Source organism: Perca flavescens, chromosome 23 (genome assembly GCF_004354835.1).
Source record: "Perca flavescens isolate YP-PL-M2 chromosome 23, PFLA_1.0, whole genome shotgun sequence".
Classification (NCBI taxonomy): domain Eukaryota; kingdom Metazoa; phylum Chordata; class Actinopteri; order Perciformes; family Percidae; genus Perca; species Perca flavescens.
The window spans coordinates 3,462,173-3,479,496 of record NC_041353.1 but is presented as its reverse complement, the minus strand read 5'-3'; the positions used below and the strand labels follow the sequence as shown (position 1 = coordinate 3,479,496).

The 17,324-nt window shown below is 41.9% G+C and overlaps 1 protein-coding gene across 1 annotated transcript in view; it reads right to left on the bottom strand.

Annotated features, from left to right (window-relative positions):
- Positions 1-2,306: 2,306 nt before the first annotated feature.
- Positions 2,307-17,324, bottom strand: part of cand1 (cullin-associated and neddylation-dissociated 1) — a 68,187-nt gene continuing 53,169 nt past the window's right edge. The window contains exons 21-26 of the mRNA XM_028570613.1: positions 16,303-16,479; positions 15,546-15,641; positions 13,096-13,265; positions 11,358-11,522; positions 8,482-8,589; positions 2,307-2,556 (exon numbers count right to left, since the gene is read on the bottom strand). Of these exons, the coding sequence (XP_028426414.1) occupies positions 2,332-2,556; positions 8,482-8,589; positions 11,358-11,522; positions 13,096-13,265; positions 15,546-15,641; positions 16,303-16,479 (941 nt within the window). The 3' untranslated portion in view covers positions 2,307-2,331. The remainder of the gene's footprint in view (positions 2,557-8,481; positions 8,590-11,357; positions 11,523-13,095; positions 13,266-15,545; positions 15,642-16,302; positions 16,480-17,324) is intronic.

Below are 17,324 nucleotides of genomic sequence, written 5' to 3'. Positions count from 1 at the left end.
CTACGTTAGGTTGATAAATGAGGGCCAATTTGAATTAGGATTTAAACTTTTTGATTTTAAAGCCACTAGATGGCAGAAGGGTACTTTACAACAACAGTTTGAGCAGTGTTGCCAAGTCCACTTATTATAAGCAACTTTGAGCTTGTTTTTCTGTAAAGTCGCATACAAATCGTGAGCTTAGAATTATAAGGTTCTATCTCCACTTTTGACATATTCTGATCCATTAGGTGTTTATTAATGCCTGTGTGGTGTTATTTTTGTAAAAAAATATTTTTTTAGTTAGTTATTAATAGTGGATTATACCAGTTTTGCCATCTGGGATGTAAAAACTTTGATGCTCAATATCTCAGAACTACCCTAAACAGAGATAGAACATTATAATTCTAAGCTCACGAAATATTGGTAGTCGCGGGTCACGTTTTTTTTGTTGGTTTTGTTTCTAAAGTATAGTTGCTTATTTGGGCTTGTTCCCAGCCTCATAAGAAGTTGCAGAGCAGATATTTTCTATAAGTTATGTAAACGTAGGAGTTTGTTTTCCCTGTTCCCTCTGTCCCTCCACTTTCCCCATACACACAGGAGACAGCGGAGGTTTTTCCCACCCACATCCGGCTTCTAATTGGCTCTGACCCAGATTTCTGTTTAGGAAAACGTCAGCGAGCGACGTTTAAATGAAAATACGCACGAGTCGCGACTGATGGTTACTGGACCGTAGGAGAGTTTTTAGAGGGACAAATGCCCGGGACAAAGTGGGAGATCTGAAGGGTCTCGCGAGATCTGGCAACACCGAGTTTGAGTTTTCTCAAGAGTTTACAAAAAAGCCCACATGCAGGGGAAGCAGGAGGATTTTTTCCAGTTCTGTTGTTTCTCCGTCATCTCCGACTCTGGCAGTGGTGTCTAGAAGAAAGCAGCTGCAGGCTAACGCTAAGCTAACGTTACCCTGTGTCTTCAGCTGCATGCTACTAGCCGGTAAGCTCCAAGAAGTGGTCCCTGAAGTGGTCACTCCTTCAAATTTTAGAACTAGTACACACAAAGGATGTGAGCCAGTCAACAGCCGTCATTAAATAATCATCTAGCTAGTTAACACTGCATCAAAAAGGCACAAATTGAAGGTATTTCTTACAGTGAAAAGAGGAACTAAATCCTCGGGGAATCACCGATCGAGCTCTTGATTTGGATAGTCAAAATCAAAAACTTATTTCGATTGATTTTTGATTTTAAATCTAAATGTTAACACCCCTAGTACGGACACAAGAAGAAATAAGACAGAAAATAAGTATGAAGGCAGGCAGAAATGGACCTTTTTTTTATTTTTCTTGGGCGATAAACAACAGTGGATTGTCCTGACCGAACCGAACCAGGTTACACCAGACTGGACCCGGCTTTACCGGATCAAGCCAGACTGAACCGACTGGAACCGGTTTTTTTTTTTTTGGGGGGCGGCTGTGACGGGTACAACAAATATAACAATCAGAGTATTGTTACTTTGTGTTACACACTGCGTATACGGTCCGGTCCGGTCAGGTCGGACCTGGTCCAATAATCTCTCCTCCTCCCTTCAGAGCGCTGAAAGGAGCGGGAGGCGTGTCTATTGAATCAGGGGAAACAAAAGAAGCTGATTGGTCCACAAACAGTAAAACCCCGCCCACCTTGTCGCCGTCCCCCCTCCCCCCCGAAGCATCCTATTGGTTGCCTACATCATTCGCAAAAAAAACAGAGCGAGCCCTTCTCCCATTGGTCACTGCAGCCTCAGGCAATAAAAGGCCGTTTTCCCATTGGTCAGTTTTGATAACACGCCAACTCAAGTCAGTCAGTCACTCAGCAGCGGCCAATCAGGTTACAGTACAGTACCGTACCTTTGGAACCTTCTGGAATAACGAAAAAAAGAAAATAAAAACAAACAAAATAAAATAGAAGAATGATGATGAACAGGGAGATCAGCCAATCAGATGACCTCGCTAGAAAAAACAAAAACAGGAAGTGGGAGGAGCTTCCAAGCCTCATATGGAACTTATTTTTCTGGATTTTTTTTTAGATTTTTTCGTTTTTTGTCCTTTTTGTCCGTGTGTTCGCCGTATGTCGGTCTCTTTCTTTCTCTGTTTTCCAACAGCTGATTTCAGTGCAATGCATCATGGAACGATCGATCGCTAGGAGAGGGTGTTTCACTACGTGTGTGTGTGTGTGTGTGTGTGTGTGTGTGTGTGTGTGTGTGTGTGTGTCCTGTTGTCATGGAAACATGCTGCAGGGTTAGTGCTCCAGCAGCTGGGTGGGGGGGGTGTTGTGTTGCCATGTTGTTGCATCGTGGGGGGGGGGGAGTTGTGTTTCTGTCTCTCTCTAGCTGGTGTCCATGGACTCCATGTTGGCGGAGCTGGAGTCCCTCTGGATGGACTCGAAGATGGCCGCCAGCTCCGGATTGGACGAGATCTGGGACTGGAACTCCGACATCAGCGGCGACTTCTCGGCCTCGGGGATCGTCAGCAGCGCCACGACGGCTCGCATCGCCGACCGCTTCAGCTCGTCCTGCTTCTCAAACTCCTGCTTCACCGAGTTCGCCTTCACCTGCAGAGGCCATTTAAAAAAAGCCATGTTATACTTTTTAACTCAAATACATTTTTCACATTTGCCCCCAAACGTCTAGCCCGGTCCTACCCATAGACCGTAGGGCTGGGCGATATATCGATATTATATCGATATATCGATATTATATCGATATATCGTGAGATGAGACTAGATATCGTCTTAGATTTTGGATATCTTGATATGACATAAGTGTCTTTTCCTGGTTTTAAAGGCTGCATTACAGTTAAGTGTAGTGGTGCACGATATATCGGCCGATATGGTCATTTTTTTTACACATCGGTATCGTTCCGATGTCAAAATAGGGCCGATGTGAATCATTCCTGTGTATTTGACGTGTGAAGGCTTAGATGTGAGTGTGTGAGAATTTAGATCTAAATCTGACCTGTGGAGGGCAGTAATACGCTTAACAGCGTCTATACTGCTGAAATCGGAAGAAGAAGAAGAAAAAGTGTGGGCGGGGATGTTGGTTTTTGCAGACGGAATCTGCGGCGAAGTGGGACACTGGAAACTTTAGTAGACCACCGGCTCTCGGTGGGCGGGGGAGAGATGAATGTTCGGAAATAAGAGGTTGCTGTTCGGTTGAAACGCAAACGGGGGCTGGAGTATAGCTAACCTAGCTAGGTGGAAAGCTAACGCTAGCCAGCCACCTGTTCCATCAATCCTGTTTGCAAGTGTCTCCATTAGACAACAAACTGGAGTACATCCAACTTAAACCAAACTCCCATCGCGAGTTCAGAGACTGCTGTGTTTTTCTTGTTGTGGAAACATGTCGCCGGGTAAGAGTGGAGATTTTGTTAACACGGACTTGTGCAGAAATTAGCTGCTTGTATCCAACTAAATGCTAACCGCTGGGGAAGTTTGTGACTAGTAAATGCCGAACCGTTCTACATTTCACGCAAATTTACAACTGTGTTTATAATCTGCTACATTTAGCTATTGCACACACACGTAAAGTTCAGCTAATGCATACTAGCATTAGCGCTTGGTTGACTGTAAACACCTGTTTTGTTTTTATATATTTTAAATGTGTAACCATTACAGCCACGGTGAAATGTTGTTTGGTGTATATGGTTGAAATGACAATAAAACACATTTGGGTTGAGTTGAATGCTGCCTCACTGTCGGTCTGTAGGTGGGCGTGGCTTGGGAGTAGAGTCTAAGCAGCGAAGCAAGTGCATTCTGGGATTTGGTGTCTTTCATGAGCAAAAAACACATTTTCTGGCTTATCTCGGCCTAGAAAGCACCAATTTCTATAATTTCAAGGGTTAGGCCTAACCTTTAAGTACTTGGCAGTTACTGTACTTCCAGTTCAGACTGCAAAAGCCAGTGTCTGTTCAGTCCAGTTTTTTCTGGCTCCATTTTCACTTTTTACCTCTTTCAATACTTTTGGCTTTGGCCATTTAAGGCCTACTACTGTACTTTAAAGTTTTGAACTGTTGTACAATGTTCACAGAATACAGTGACTTGGTCTCAAGTGAGTTAGATGTTTATTGTGAATACTCAGGGTTGGCTTATTCATAGTGTGAATTCAGGACACACTTTTATCCTTTTAAAAATGTATTTTTATATAAATATTTATTTTTTCTTCTGAAAATCTGATGACAGTCATATTTTGCACACAGGTAAAGGTGCTCAATATCAGTTATTTCTGAAAATAAATCACAAAAGTAAAAAAAAATGACTTTTCGAAAATAGTTCCTTATTTGATTATCATAAAAAACTTGTTCTATACAGAGATATCGACATCGGTAAATATCGGTATCGGCCACAATTTTCACATCTGTGCATCACTAGCAAAGTGATGTCATTTTCTGAACTTATCAGACTGTTGTAACTGTTCTATTATTTGCCTTTACCCACTTAGTCATTATAGCTACATTACTGATGATTATTTATCTAAAATCTAAGTGTGAATATATTTATATTTATGTCTGATTTTCTCCATTTCGCCCAGCCCTACCAACGACATAAAGTCAACGTAGAGCTGGGCAATATATCGATATAAAAAATATATTGATATATTTTTAAATGAGATATGGAATTAGACCATATCGCGTATATCAATATAGTTCAAATTTGATCCTTGCTCCAAGCAAGCTGCTTACTCCTTTTGGATTGGCCCCTTTTATTTTATAGGCTTTTTTATTTAAGTTATTTTTTTTATTTAAATGTGCACCTTATGGAGCTTTGATTTAAAAAAAAAAAAAAAAAAAAAAGGTACTCCTGTATTTATGTTTACATTATATTGTTATTTGAACAGCTGAGCATTTAATAATGAACCAGGTGAAGAAACCTGTTTATTATTTATTCATTTGATTTTGCAACTGTTCGCTGAAATAGCCGGTTTCTATGAAACTACTTGTGACATGTCATCTTTGGCTTTGACTGAACTGCTCTCACTTTGCGGAAAAAAATATCGGGATATATATCGTGTATCGATATTCAGCCAAAATATATCGGGATATGACTTTTGGCCCATATCGCCCAGCCCTAATAGACCGTACATAATGGAGCAGCAGACCCCGTGTCTCTGGTGTGAGACCAGTGGAGGATATCAGAAGTCTCTTTCCCGGTGCTGGCTGAGTGTTACTGAGCAGCTTGAAGACGTAGATGTGACGTGAGCAACCTGTCTGAAAGTGTGAAGTCTTCTGGTAGCTGTGCCGAGAGAAATCTCAATCATTCCCAATCTCACAGAGACGGAGAGTGTAGGTATATGTAAGGAGATAACATAGACACAGGCTAATTACTGATCACTAACATGCTAGTTAACATTAGTAATTAAACCTAAACAGATAATGGAAGTCCAAACTGCCTGTGAGCTTCTCCTGTACTATACGGTAATTCCTCTACTGTGTGACAGTAAGTCTCGTGGTTATGACCCAATCGTTAGCCTATTGTTATAACTTGGACAGTATAAAATGTATATATATATAAAGAGAACAGGACACGTTCTACTGGGTGGACAGTATAAAATATATAAATAAAGAGAACAGGACATGTTTATGCCCACACGTGATATGCTCCATAGGGTTTGTCACATAGTGGCCCCATGCGCTGACGTGCACTAACGTGCACGTGTACGGTAACTGGCCAATGAGACGATGATCATTACAGCGTTTCAAGCTCTAAATCAAACACAACTAAGGCACACAGCCAACGGACGGGACGCAGCGCTCCACAAATAAACTAAATATTGCATACTTACATACACACACGTTTGATATAATATTGTGCAACGTGATGTCGCGATAATGATATTGAGTCGATATATCATGCACCCCTAATTACCAGTGCATGTTTACGTTGACATGTATCAGTTAGGGCTGCACAATATCAAAGTTTTTTTTTTCATCGTTATCGCGATATCAACTGGCACAATATATACAGTGGGGGAAATAAGTATTTGACCCCTTGCTGATTTTGCAGGTTTGCCCACTTACAAAGAATGCAAAAATCTACAATTTTAATCATATGTACATTCTAACAGTGAAAGACAGAATCCCAAAGAAAATTCCAGAAAATCACATCATATGAATTTATTAAAATTGATAACCATCTGATGAGGAAAAACAAGTATTTGACCCCCTGGACAAACAGCATGTTAATATTTTGTAGAAAAGCCATTATTGGCCAGCACAGATGTCAAACGGTTTTTATAGTCGGTGACAAGGTTTGTGCACATTTTGGCAGGGATGTTGGCCCTCCTCCCCTGCAGACAGCCTCCAAATCATTCAGGTTCCGAGGTTGTCGCCTGGCAACTCAATTTTAAGCTCCCTCCAAAGATTTTCAATCGGTTCAGGTCTGGAGACTGGCTAGGCCACTCCAGAACCTTGATGTGCTTCTTCTTCAGCCACTCTTTTGTTGCTTTGGCGGTGTGCTTAGGGTCGTTGTCGTGCTGAAACACCCATCCTCGACCCATCTTCAGCTCTCTCACTGAGGGAAGGAGATGTCGGTCCAGAATTCCACGATACATGGCCCCGTCCATCCTCCCCTCAATACGATGGAGTTGTCCCGTCCCCTTGGCTGAAAAGCACCCCCAAAGCATGATGTTGCCACCACCATGCTTGACGGTGGGGATGGTGTTCTTTGGGTTGTACTCGGTGTTCTTTGCACTCCAAACACTACGAGTTGAGTTGAGGCCAAAAAGTTCTATTTTGGTCTCATCTGACCACATCACCTTCTTCCAGGCCTCTTCTGAGTCGTCCAGGTGGTGAATGGCGAACTTCATGCGGGCCTGTACATGTTTCTTCTTGAGCAGGGGGACCTTGCGTGCGCTGCAGGATTTCAATCCATGACGGCGTAGTGTGTTACCAACCGTTTCTTTTTTGTAACTGTGGTCCCAGCTGCCTTCAGTTGATTCATCAGTTCCCCCTTGTGGTTTTGGGATGATTCCTCACCGTTCGCATGATCAGGGACACCCCACGAGGCAAGATCTTGTGTGGAGGCCCAGACCGAGGAGGTTGGCGGTGGTGTGGTGCTTCTTCCATTTCCTGATAACTGCACCGACAGTTGATCTTTTCTCTCAAAGTTGCTTTCCGATTCTCTTGTAGCCCATCCCAGCCTTGTGCAGATCAACAATCTTGTCCCTGATGTCCGTAGAAAAGCTCATTGGTCTTGCCCATGGTGGTGATGTTGGATGCTAGTTGTTTGGGTGTTGACAGGTGTCTTTTATACAGGTAACGAGGTGAGGCAGGTGTATTTGATGTAGATAATTGGTTCGGATTGGGGCTGTGTCTTAAAGAAAGACTAACTGGCTTGTAGGAGCCAGAATACTTGCTGTTTGTCCAGGGGGTCAAATACTTGTTTTTCCTCATCAGATGGTTATCAATTTTAATAAATTCATATGATGTGATTTTCTGGAATTTTCTTTGGGATTCTGTCTTTCACTGTTAGAATGTACATATGATTAAAATTGTAGATTTTTGCATTCTTTGTAAGTGGGCAAACCTGCAAAATCAGCAAGGGGTCAAATACTTATTTCCCCCACTGTACATCACAAAAGACTGCAACACAAGAATATCAGTATAAACTGCACATCAAAATGTAACTGCCACTCTTTTTAGTGATGCCTTTTCTATCAATATTCAATATAATGTTCAATGTTCAATTTGTTCAGTGTTCAACATTGTTCAATGTTGGAAATGATTTCCTTTTATTTATTTTTCAATTCAACTAGCAGTTTGTGGTATTGTAGAAGAATACTAAAAGCAGCAGAAATGGAGAACTGAGTAGATTTTTGTTGGGGGGCATTTCTGCCTTTAATCGATTAAACAGCGGAGACACGAGAGGGGAGAGAGTGAGGGAAGACATGCAGGAAAGTGCCGCAGGTTGGATTCGAACCCTGGGCCTCTGTGTCGATGAATAGACCTCTATATTATGGGCGCGCGCTCTACCAGGTGAGCTACCCAGGAACCCAGAACTGAGTAGATCTGTCTATGTATGGCGAGTAATATCGTTATCGCGATATTCTACAACATTATCACATATAATGTGAAAAACAGCTTTTACACAACAACTAAATGTTTAACTGACAACATCATCCCAACACTTCTCAGATTATACACACAGAGACACACAGAGTTTGTAAGAACACCCATTTTTGCTATTGATTATTTGCAGTCTTTCTTTGCAGATTAGTAGGTCCAATGCTTGGACAGATTTTACAATTGAATTTACAAGTGTTGGTACAGATTTGTGAGACAGATTTGTGTTCATGTATGTGTATGTGTGTGTTTTTGTTTGTTTTTGAATATCCTGCTGCAAATCAAATTTCCTTTCTAAGGATAAATAAAGTGGATCTTGATCTATTGCATATTTTCCTCATATTGCGCAGCCCTAGTACCGATGCAGTGTGTGTGTGTGTGTGTGTGTAGTTTGTGTAGTGTGTGGTGTGTATGTGTGTACCTTGGTGGTGCAGGTGGCTCTCAGCGGCTCCACTAGTCTGTCCAGTCTCTGTAGAACAGCACTGGGACACAGAGAGGACAGCCGGGCCAGCATCAGGAACGTCAGCATCTGAAAACGACGACAACAGTCAGCAGCAGAAACAGCAGTACTAGTAGCACAAGTACAACCGACGACGGAATTGTTTTTCTTTAGATGATTTTTGGGGCATTTTTATGCCTTTACTTGATAGGACAGCTTAGACATGAAAAGGGGAGAGAGAGAGAGAGAGAGAGAGAGAGAGAGAGAGAGAGAGAGAGAGAGAGAGAGAGAGAGAGAGAGAGAGAGAGAGAGAGGGGGGATGACACGCAGCAAAGGGACTCAGGTCGGAGTTAAACCTCTGGATATGGGCGCGCGCTCTACCAGGTGAGCTAACCAGGCACCCCAATGACGGAATTTAATGCAAGTAAGTACCGTATTTTCCGGACTATAAGTCGCACCTTTTTTCCTACTTTGGCTGGTCCTGCGACTTATAATCAGGTGCGACTTATATATCAAAATATATATAATTTAACATGTTTTTACATGTTAATTCATACTGAAAACATTACCGTCTACAGCCACGAGAGGGCGCTCTAGGCTTGTGACAACTAGAACGCTCCTCCTAAAGACAACTGAGAAAGAAAAGAGAAAACAAACTGCAGGTAGTAAAATATGCAGCCCCGAAAACGGTAATCGAGCAGCAGAAAGAAAGTTTGAAATGAGGGAGAAACGTGTGAGGGAGACTGGAGAAAAGGTGACTCTTACTGCAATGAAGAAAACAAAGAAAGCTAATCGGCTAATCGCGGGCTGAAAGCTAGATGGCCATACGTCTCCGCGCCTTTTAATACCTCCATACTCCACGCCCTGGCAGCTGGTTGTTCTGTGTGCTATTGTGTAGTTCAATAACTGTTAATGTGTTACGTTAACATACCGGACACCTACCGTATTCAGCCTGTTGTTCTATGTGCTATTGTGTAGTTGACAGATGCAAAGAAAAAAAAAAAATTCTAAATAAATATATATTAAATATTAAATAAATATATATATATATATTTTTTCCTCTTCATGATGCATTTTTTACCTGATGCGACTTATACTCCGGAGCGACTTATACTGCGGAAAATACGGTAAGTAAATATCTTTGGTGAGATAAAACTACATTTTAAGTTTCACAGCGCTGTGCTGGGTCCAAAAACTGGAGAAAAATAAATTCAATCCTACATAATCCCCAAACGAAAGCTCGCCGTCTCGTTTAGCCCGTGACTCACACAGCCCCGCGCTGCGCGTGTAAACAGTGAAAAGATAGATTCCACCGCACATCCGCGAAACAGTCCGTACACTTCCAGTCGTCCGTTTTAAATACTCAAAGAGGCTACGAGCTACTGTGGTCGGTTGTTTCTGTAACGTTTAAATGTTTTACGTCACGTTCGGTACGTGGGATTTAGAGAGAAAATTTAATATCTGATATTTTGGACCAAATACAGTACAGGCCAAAAGTTTGGACACACCTTCTCATTCAATGAGTTTTTTAAATTTATTTCATGACTATTTACATTGTAGATTCTCACTGAAGGCATCAAAACTATGAATGAACACATATGGAATTATGTACTTAACAAAAAAGTGTGAAATAACTGAAAACATGTCTTATATTTTAGATTCTTCAAAGTAGCCACCCTTTGCTTTTTTATTAATAAGGGAATAAATTCCACTAATGAACCCTGACAAAGCACACCTGTGAAGGTAAAACCATTTCAGGTGACTACCTCATGAAGCTCATTGAGAGAACACCAAGGGTTTGCAGAGTTATAAAAAAAAGCAAAGGGTGGCTACTTTGAAGAATCTAAAATATAAGACATGTTTTCAGTTATTTCACACTTTTTTGTTAAGTACATAATTCCATATGTGTTCATTCATAGTTTTGATGCCTTCAGTGAGAATCTACAATGTAAATAGTCATTTAAAAATAAATTTAAAAAATGCATTAAATGAGCAGGTGTGTCCAGACTTTTGGCCTGTACTGTGTATATATATATATTGCCCAGCCCTAACAGGATTTATGGTTTTGTTGTTGGCCGTGGTATCGAATTGGTTATCAAGAATCGTTGAATTTCACCAGCATTGTTTTCCACATCTAAATTTCTGGCATGGTGACATCCCGAGTGGGCGCAGATGATTTTTGTATTGTAAAAGAGACGCTGTATTCCTCCGACACGCTGTATTAACGTTACGGTTTAAAACGCTTTCCAGGTTAGTGGGGATACGTGTGTGTTTTGAGAAATATCTTTATACTGCATTAAGGGCTATATTTATTTTATTTGTATTTGTTATTTAAATATTATTTTATTGCCATTACCTGTTTTCATACATACAGAAGTTTAGTTTGCTAAATATATAAAAACAATGTAGTTGGATATTGGATGTGAAAAGAAGGAAATGGTTCTTCCATAACATTGCACTTAAAATGTGTGTTAATTTCCCACAAGAGGAGTCATTTATAATTCTATTTTATAGTGATCGATTATCTGTTCAAAAAATGTTCTATGCAAAATGTAAAAAATTATATTAAAGAAAAGATAGAAAATACATATTTGTGTGTGCTGTAAAGTGGTTAGAAAAAATTAAATCGGAATTGGCTAAAATCAGTATCGGCTGGTCAAACTCGAAAAAAACAAAATCGGAAATCGGCCTAGAAAGGTGTTATTGGTGCATCTCTATTTAAAACACTTTGCACCCGTCCTTCTCTTATTAAAATCCCTATTATTGAAAGGCGGCGCCAGGTATGGCAGTAATAATAATAACAATAATAATAATAATAGTAGTAGTAGTAGTAATAATCCTGGTAGTAGGAGCCGGACCTTGATGTCGTAGTGGTCCTTGAGGCCATCCTCTACGTGGTTGAGGAAGATGAAGATGTCCAGTCGGTCCAGGCAGCTGTCCAGCAGAGTGTACATGCACTCGAACGCAGCCTTCCTCAAGTCCAAACCGTCGTCCACCGTGTGTTTGAACGGACCCATCTCCACCTGAACACACACACACACACACACACACACACACACACACACACACACACACACACACACACACACACATCTGCTCAGCAACTCCACCAAAAACATCTGTCTGCCTCGATCCATCGGAGAAATAGATTTCACAGTTTCCAAAACATTCTTAAAACTTTAAACACACACACACACACACACAAAGAAACACAGAGACACAAAGAGAGACAGCTAGAGGAGACCCCACCTATCTACAGCTAGGGGAGACCCCACCTATCTACAGCTAGGGGAGACCCCACCTATCTACAGCTAGGGGAGACCCCACCTATCTACAGCTAGAGGAGACCCCACCTATCTACAGCTAGGGAGACCCCACCTATCTACAGCTAGAGGAGACCCCACCTATCTACAGCTAGAGGAGACCCCACCTATCTACAGCTAGAGGAGACCCCACCTATCTACAGCTAGAGGAGACCCCACCTATCTACAGCTAGAGGAGACCCCACCTATCTACAGCTAGGGAGACCCCACCTATCTACAGCTAGGGGAGACCCCACCTATCTACAGCTAGAGGACCCCACCTATCTACAGCTAGAGGAGACCCCACCTATCTACAGCTAGAGGAGACCCCACCTATCTACAGCTAGGGGAGACCCCACCTATCTACAGCTAGAGGAGACCCCACCTATCTACAGCTAGAGGAGACCCCACCTATCTACAGCTAGAGGAGACCCCACCTATCTACAGCTAGAGGAGACCCCACCTATCTACAGCTAGAGGAGACCCCACCTATCTACAGCTAGGGGAGACCTCACCTATCTACAGCTAGAGGAGACCCCACCTATCTACAGCTAGGGGAGACCCCACCTATCTACAGCTAGGGGAGACCCCACCTATCTACAGCTAGAGGAGACCGTGATGAGCCCTATTTCAACAAACGGAGGCATAATGTAATTAATAGTGGGTTTATTGTTATTTGCTACAGAATGCTTAGCCTATATGTCAAGATGAAAGTTGGCCTATAATACAGTTCAATTACAACTGAGAATATGCCTCATTGTGTGTGTGAAAAGAAGTGAATAAATATATTAGTTTGTGTTGCAGCAAAGTGTCAGTTCCATTTCTTGGGGGGTGTTCGGACCTGCCCCCACTGCAATAAAAAAAAAAATCCTAAAGGAAACACTGGCTAATCAAGAAAGTCTTCGTTGTTGTCGACGAAACCTCTGACAGGCGAGATCGCGGCGTCGTCAACATTGTTATAGGTGGGCATCCTAAGCCTACCTACCTACCTTTTATTTATGTCATTTTGAATGTGCTTCGCTAAATATATATTAACAGTTTAAATAAAAAAAGCTGAATTGTGAGTTTGTGTCACAGAGTTTTTAAAAGGTCAATATTGCTTAGAAGTGAGAGGAAAACAATCCAAAAACACGGAATTTGAAAAAATAAATAAAAAACTGATTTAACAGGGCCCTACATTATGCTAAAAACTATCCCCAGAAGAGTACTGTAACAATTCATTTCATTCAAACACAACAGCAACAACGTTCCACGACTCCTGCAGGGTTTCTCCCTGATCTCCGTGTGTTCTCACCTCTCGGATCAGCTCCTTCCTCACTTTGGTCTCGTTGTACAGCTGCGGTAGAACCGAGTCCAGCAGCTCTCGGATCAGACTGGGCTTATTGTGGGCCGCGGAGTTAAACGTCACCAAGGCAACGCGACGCACGTTCAGGTCCGGGTCCTCCAGCGTCTTCAGGAAATCACCTGAGGGAAATCAGCGAGATTTTGTCTCATAAAAAGGTGCAGCTGTATTTTTTTTTTTTTTTTTTTTTATATATACTCAAACAATTAGTGTTCACTGTAGAGCTGAAACTAATTAACCCTCCTGGTGTCCTCGTTTTCAAAATCTCATATTTCAAAATATGGGTTTCTTTTTAACAATATTACCCAAAAATAACATGGATGGTTCCCTGCAACGCTCTCCACAAGTACAATTACTGATAATTACTCTTTGAATTTTGAGAGTTTTATTTAATTTCATAGCATCTGAAAAAAATGTAAATGGTTTAAACGGTATCCTGACTAAACTTTGACATACTGTTCACCAGTCTGATTATCCATCAAGATTTGTTCCTCTAATATTAGTTAAAATTATTCCCAATTCCAACTTTTTTTTAAACTGGAAAATTAGGAATAACTTCATATACACAAAGTTTAACAATAAATTACAAAAATAAGAAACTATAGTGGTTAGAAGTTGGGGTTAGAGGAAGTGGAAGTGAAAAACAGGGTCAAAAAAGTATTTTTGAGCCGAGAGGAGATGGTTGGTGGGAAGACCACACAAAGGTTAACTGATCACTGAGTTAGTAGATTGACAGTTTGGGACATTAATAACAGTTGAAATCACTTTTAAAGCTAAACTTCAACTATAACTTCTAGATATTAGGGGTGAAGAAAAAAAAAATCAATACACTTGAGTATCACGATAATTTATTTAGCAATACTATATCAATTTTCAAAAACACAATATTGATTTAAAATGGTTTTGTTTTTACGTGCAAAAATATCCATGTAAGACAGTAGTTCACGTTTATGTTGTGTTTAAACCCCCTACCACTAACAGTACCTAACAGGGGCCAGCAGGTCCTAACAGGGCCTAGCAGGGCCTAACAGTGGCTAACAGGGCCTAACAGGGCCTAACAGGGCCTAACAGGGCCTAGCAGGGCCTAACAGTGGCTAACAGGGCCTAGCAGGGCCTAGCAGGGCCTAGCAGGGCCTAGCAGGGCCTAGCAGGGCCTAGCAGGGGCCAGCAGGGCCTAACAGTGGCTAACAGTGGCTAACAGTGCCTAACAGTGCCTAGCAGGGCATAAAAAGGCCTAACAGTGCCTAGCAGGGCCTAACAGTGCCTAGCAGTGGCTAACAGTGCCTAGCAGGGCCTAGCAGGGCCTAACAGTGCATAAAAAGGCCTAGCAGTGCCTAGCAGGGCCTAGCAGGGCCTAACAGTGCATAAAAAGGCCTAGCAGTGCCTAGCAGGGCCTACAGTGCCTAACAGTACTTAGCAGGGCCTAGCAGGGCCTGACTTTTTGCTAGAAGCCAACAACGTAGCTATGGCTGAACTTTGGTCTACTTTAGCATATCAACATTAGCTCACTAAGAACCTGGGGACCACAATCCCAAACTGGCAGTTTGATTTTCTGTGGACTGAATGATTTACCTAAAGTAAACTTCTTTGACTTTTACGCACATCATGTCTTTTTTTAAATATTAGTTTTTCTAAAATTATACTTTAAAGAAATCCCAAAATATCGCCTTATATTGCCTTACAGTATCGCAATATATTGCAATATATTGAATCGTGCCCCATGTATCGTAATCCGTATCGTATCGCCAGATTCTTGCCAACAGCACTAGTAGCTACAAAGCTCAAACGTTAAATAAACTCTGCCAGTTCCTCCCGTGTGTCCAATTCTCTGTTTTCTCCCGTTTATATCTTAGGAAACTGAAAAGCCTTTTGGATAACTCTGGCATCTTTAACCAATGTAAAATCATGTGTTCAATCAATTTCCACCATCCCTTCTTAAATAAATACATTTCAGTTTTGGGACAGTTGGTCAGACAAAATAAGAAATTTTAAATTCTGGAAAACATTTTTCACTGATATCTAGGATTTAAAAAGGTGCAGTAGGTAAGCCTTATAAAACTAACTTTCTGTCATATTTGCTGAAACTGACCCTATGTTCTGGCACCACCTACAGCCTACTTATGTGTGTTTGTCTCACACACAGAAGTTAGTTTTGTCTATTATTTAAGATGAAAATTGTACTTTTAAACTGTACTGTATATAGCAGTAATCTGCCATAAATCAAGTTGAATTTTGTTCAATTTCTTTCCCTTTTCTGTTCATATTTCAGTGTAAATTACAGAACGTGACTGAAACGATAAGGTGAATAATCAATTAGGTCGATCAGAACATTAATGGGCAACTACTTTGATAATTGATTGGTGGTTTATTGGTAAGAAGAGATCCATAAAGTTCATTTTTACCTATGCAGTTCTTCAGCAGCGGGTCAATGGGCTGTGGTTGATCAGAGATGGTGAACTTTACCGCCGTTACCACGGAGCTCCTGGCGTACGACGAACCTACACACACACACACACACACACACACAGAGAGACAGACAGACACACAAACACAAACAGACATACACAGAGACACACATACAGAGACACACACATACACAGCGACACAGACACACACAAACACACAGAGACAGACAGACACACACAAACCGACATACACAGAGACACACATACAGAGACACACACATACACAGCGAAACAGACACACACAAACACACAGAGACAGACACACACACACACACAGAGAGACAGACAGACACACAAACACAAACAGACATACACAGAGACACACATACACAGAGACACACACATACACAGCGACACAGACACACACACAAACACACACAGACACACACACACACACACACAGAGAGACAGACACACATACAAAGAAACACACATACAGAGACACACAGACACACACACACAGACAGAGACGCACAGAAACACACAGAGAGAGACACACACACACACACACACACACACACACACACACACCAATAATCAAGTGGGTGTTTTACCCAAAATCTATTGATTAATTAACACTTTCTAATCTGTAAACCAATGCGCTGCAGGTAGAGGAGACTGAGGCCGTCTGATTGGCCGGGAGGAGCATAGGGGTGGGACTTATTTATTGGTTATGGATCAGAATATTGATTACCTGACAGCAGGTATCCTTTGAGGCGGGGCAGCAGGGTCTCGGGGTCGATGAGCGTCAGTTTGCCGAGACACTCGGCCACCACGTTCCTGGTCCCCTCCTCCTGGCACTCACAGTGTTTGAGCAGCAGAGTCCAGACCGACTCCACGTAGGGCTTCAGCCCGGACACAGACGCAGAACCTACACACACACACACACACACACACACACACACACACACACACACACACACACACACACACACACACACACACACACACACACACACACACACACACACACACACACACACACACACACACACACACACACACACACACACACACACACACACACACACACACACACACACACACACACACACACACACACACACACCAAAGAAGAAACACACACCAGAAACACACAGTCAGAAAAACACACACACAGTCACACATATATATATTAAAACCAAAGTAGAAACACAGTCACAGAAACACACACACAGTCACAGAAACACACACACACACAGTCACAGAAACACACACACACACACAGTCACAGAAACACACACACACAGTCACAGAAACACACACACACACAGTCACAGAAACACACACACAGTCACAGAAACACAGTCACATAATCACACACACAGTCACAGAAACACACACACAGTCACAGAAACACAGTCACAGAAACACACACACAGTCACACACAAACACACACACAGTCACAGAAACACACACACACAGTCACAGAAACACACACACACACAGTCACAGAAACACACACACACACACACAGTCACACACACAGAAACACACACACACACACACACAGTCACAGAAACACACACACAGTCACAGAAACACACACACAGTCAAACACACACACAGTCACACACAGAAACACACACACAGTCACAGAAACACACACACAGTCACAGTCACAGAAAAACACACACAGTCACAAAACACACACACAGTCACACAAACACACACACAGTCACACACACACACAGTCACAGAAACACACACAGTCA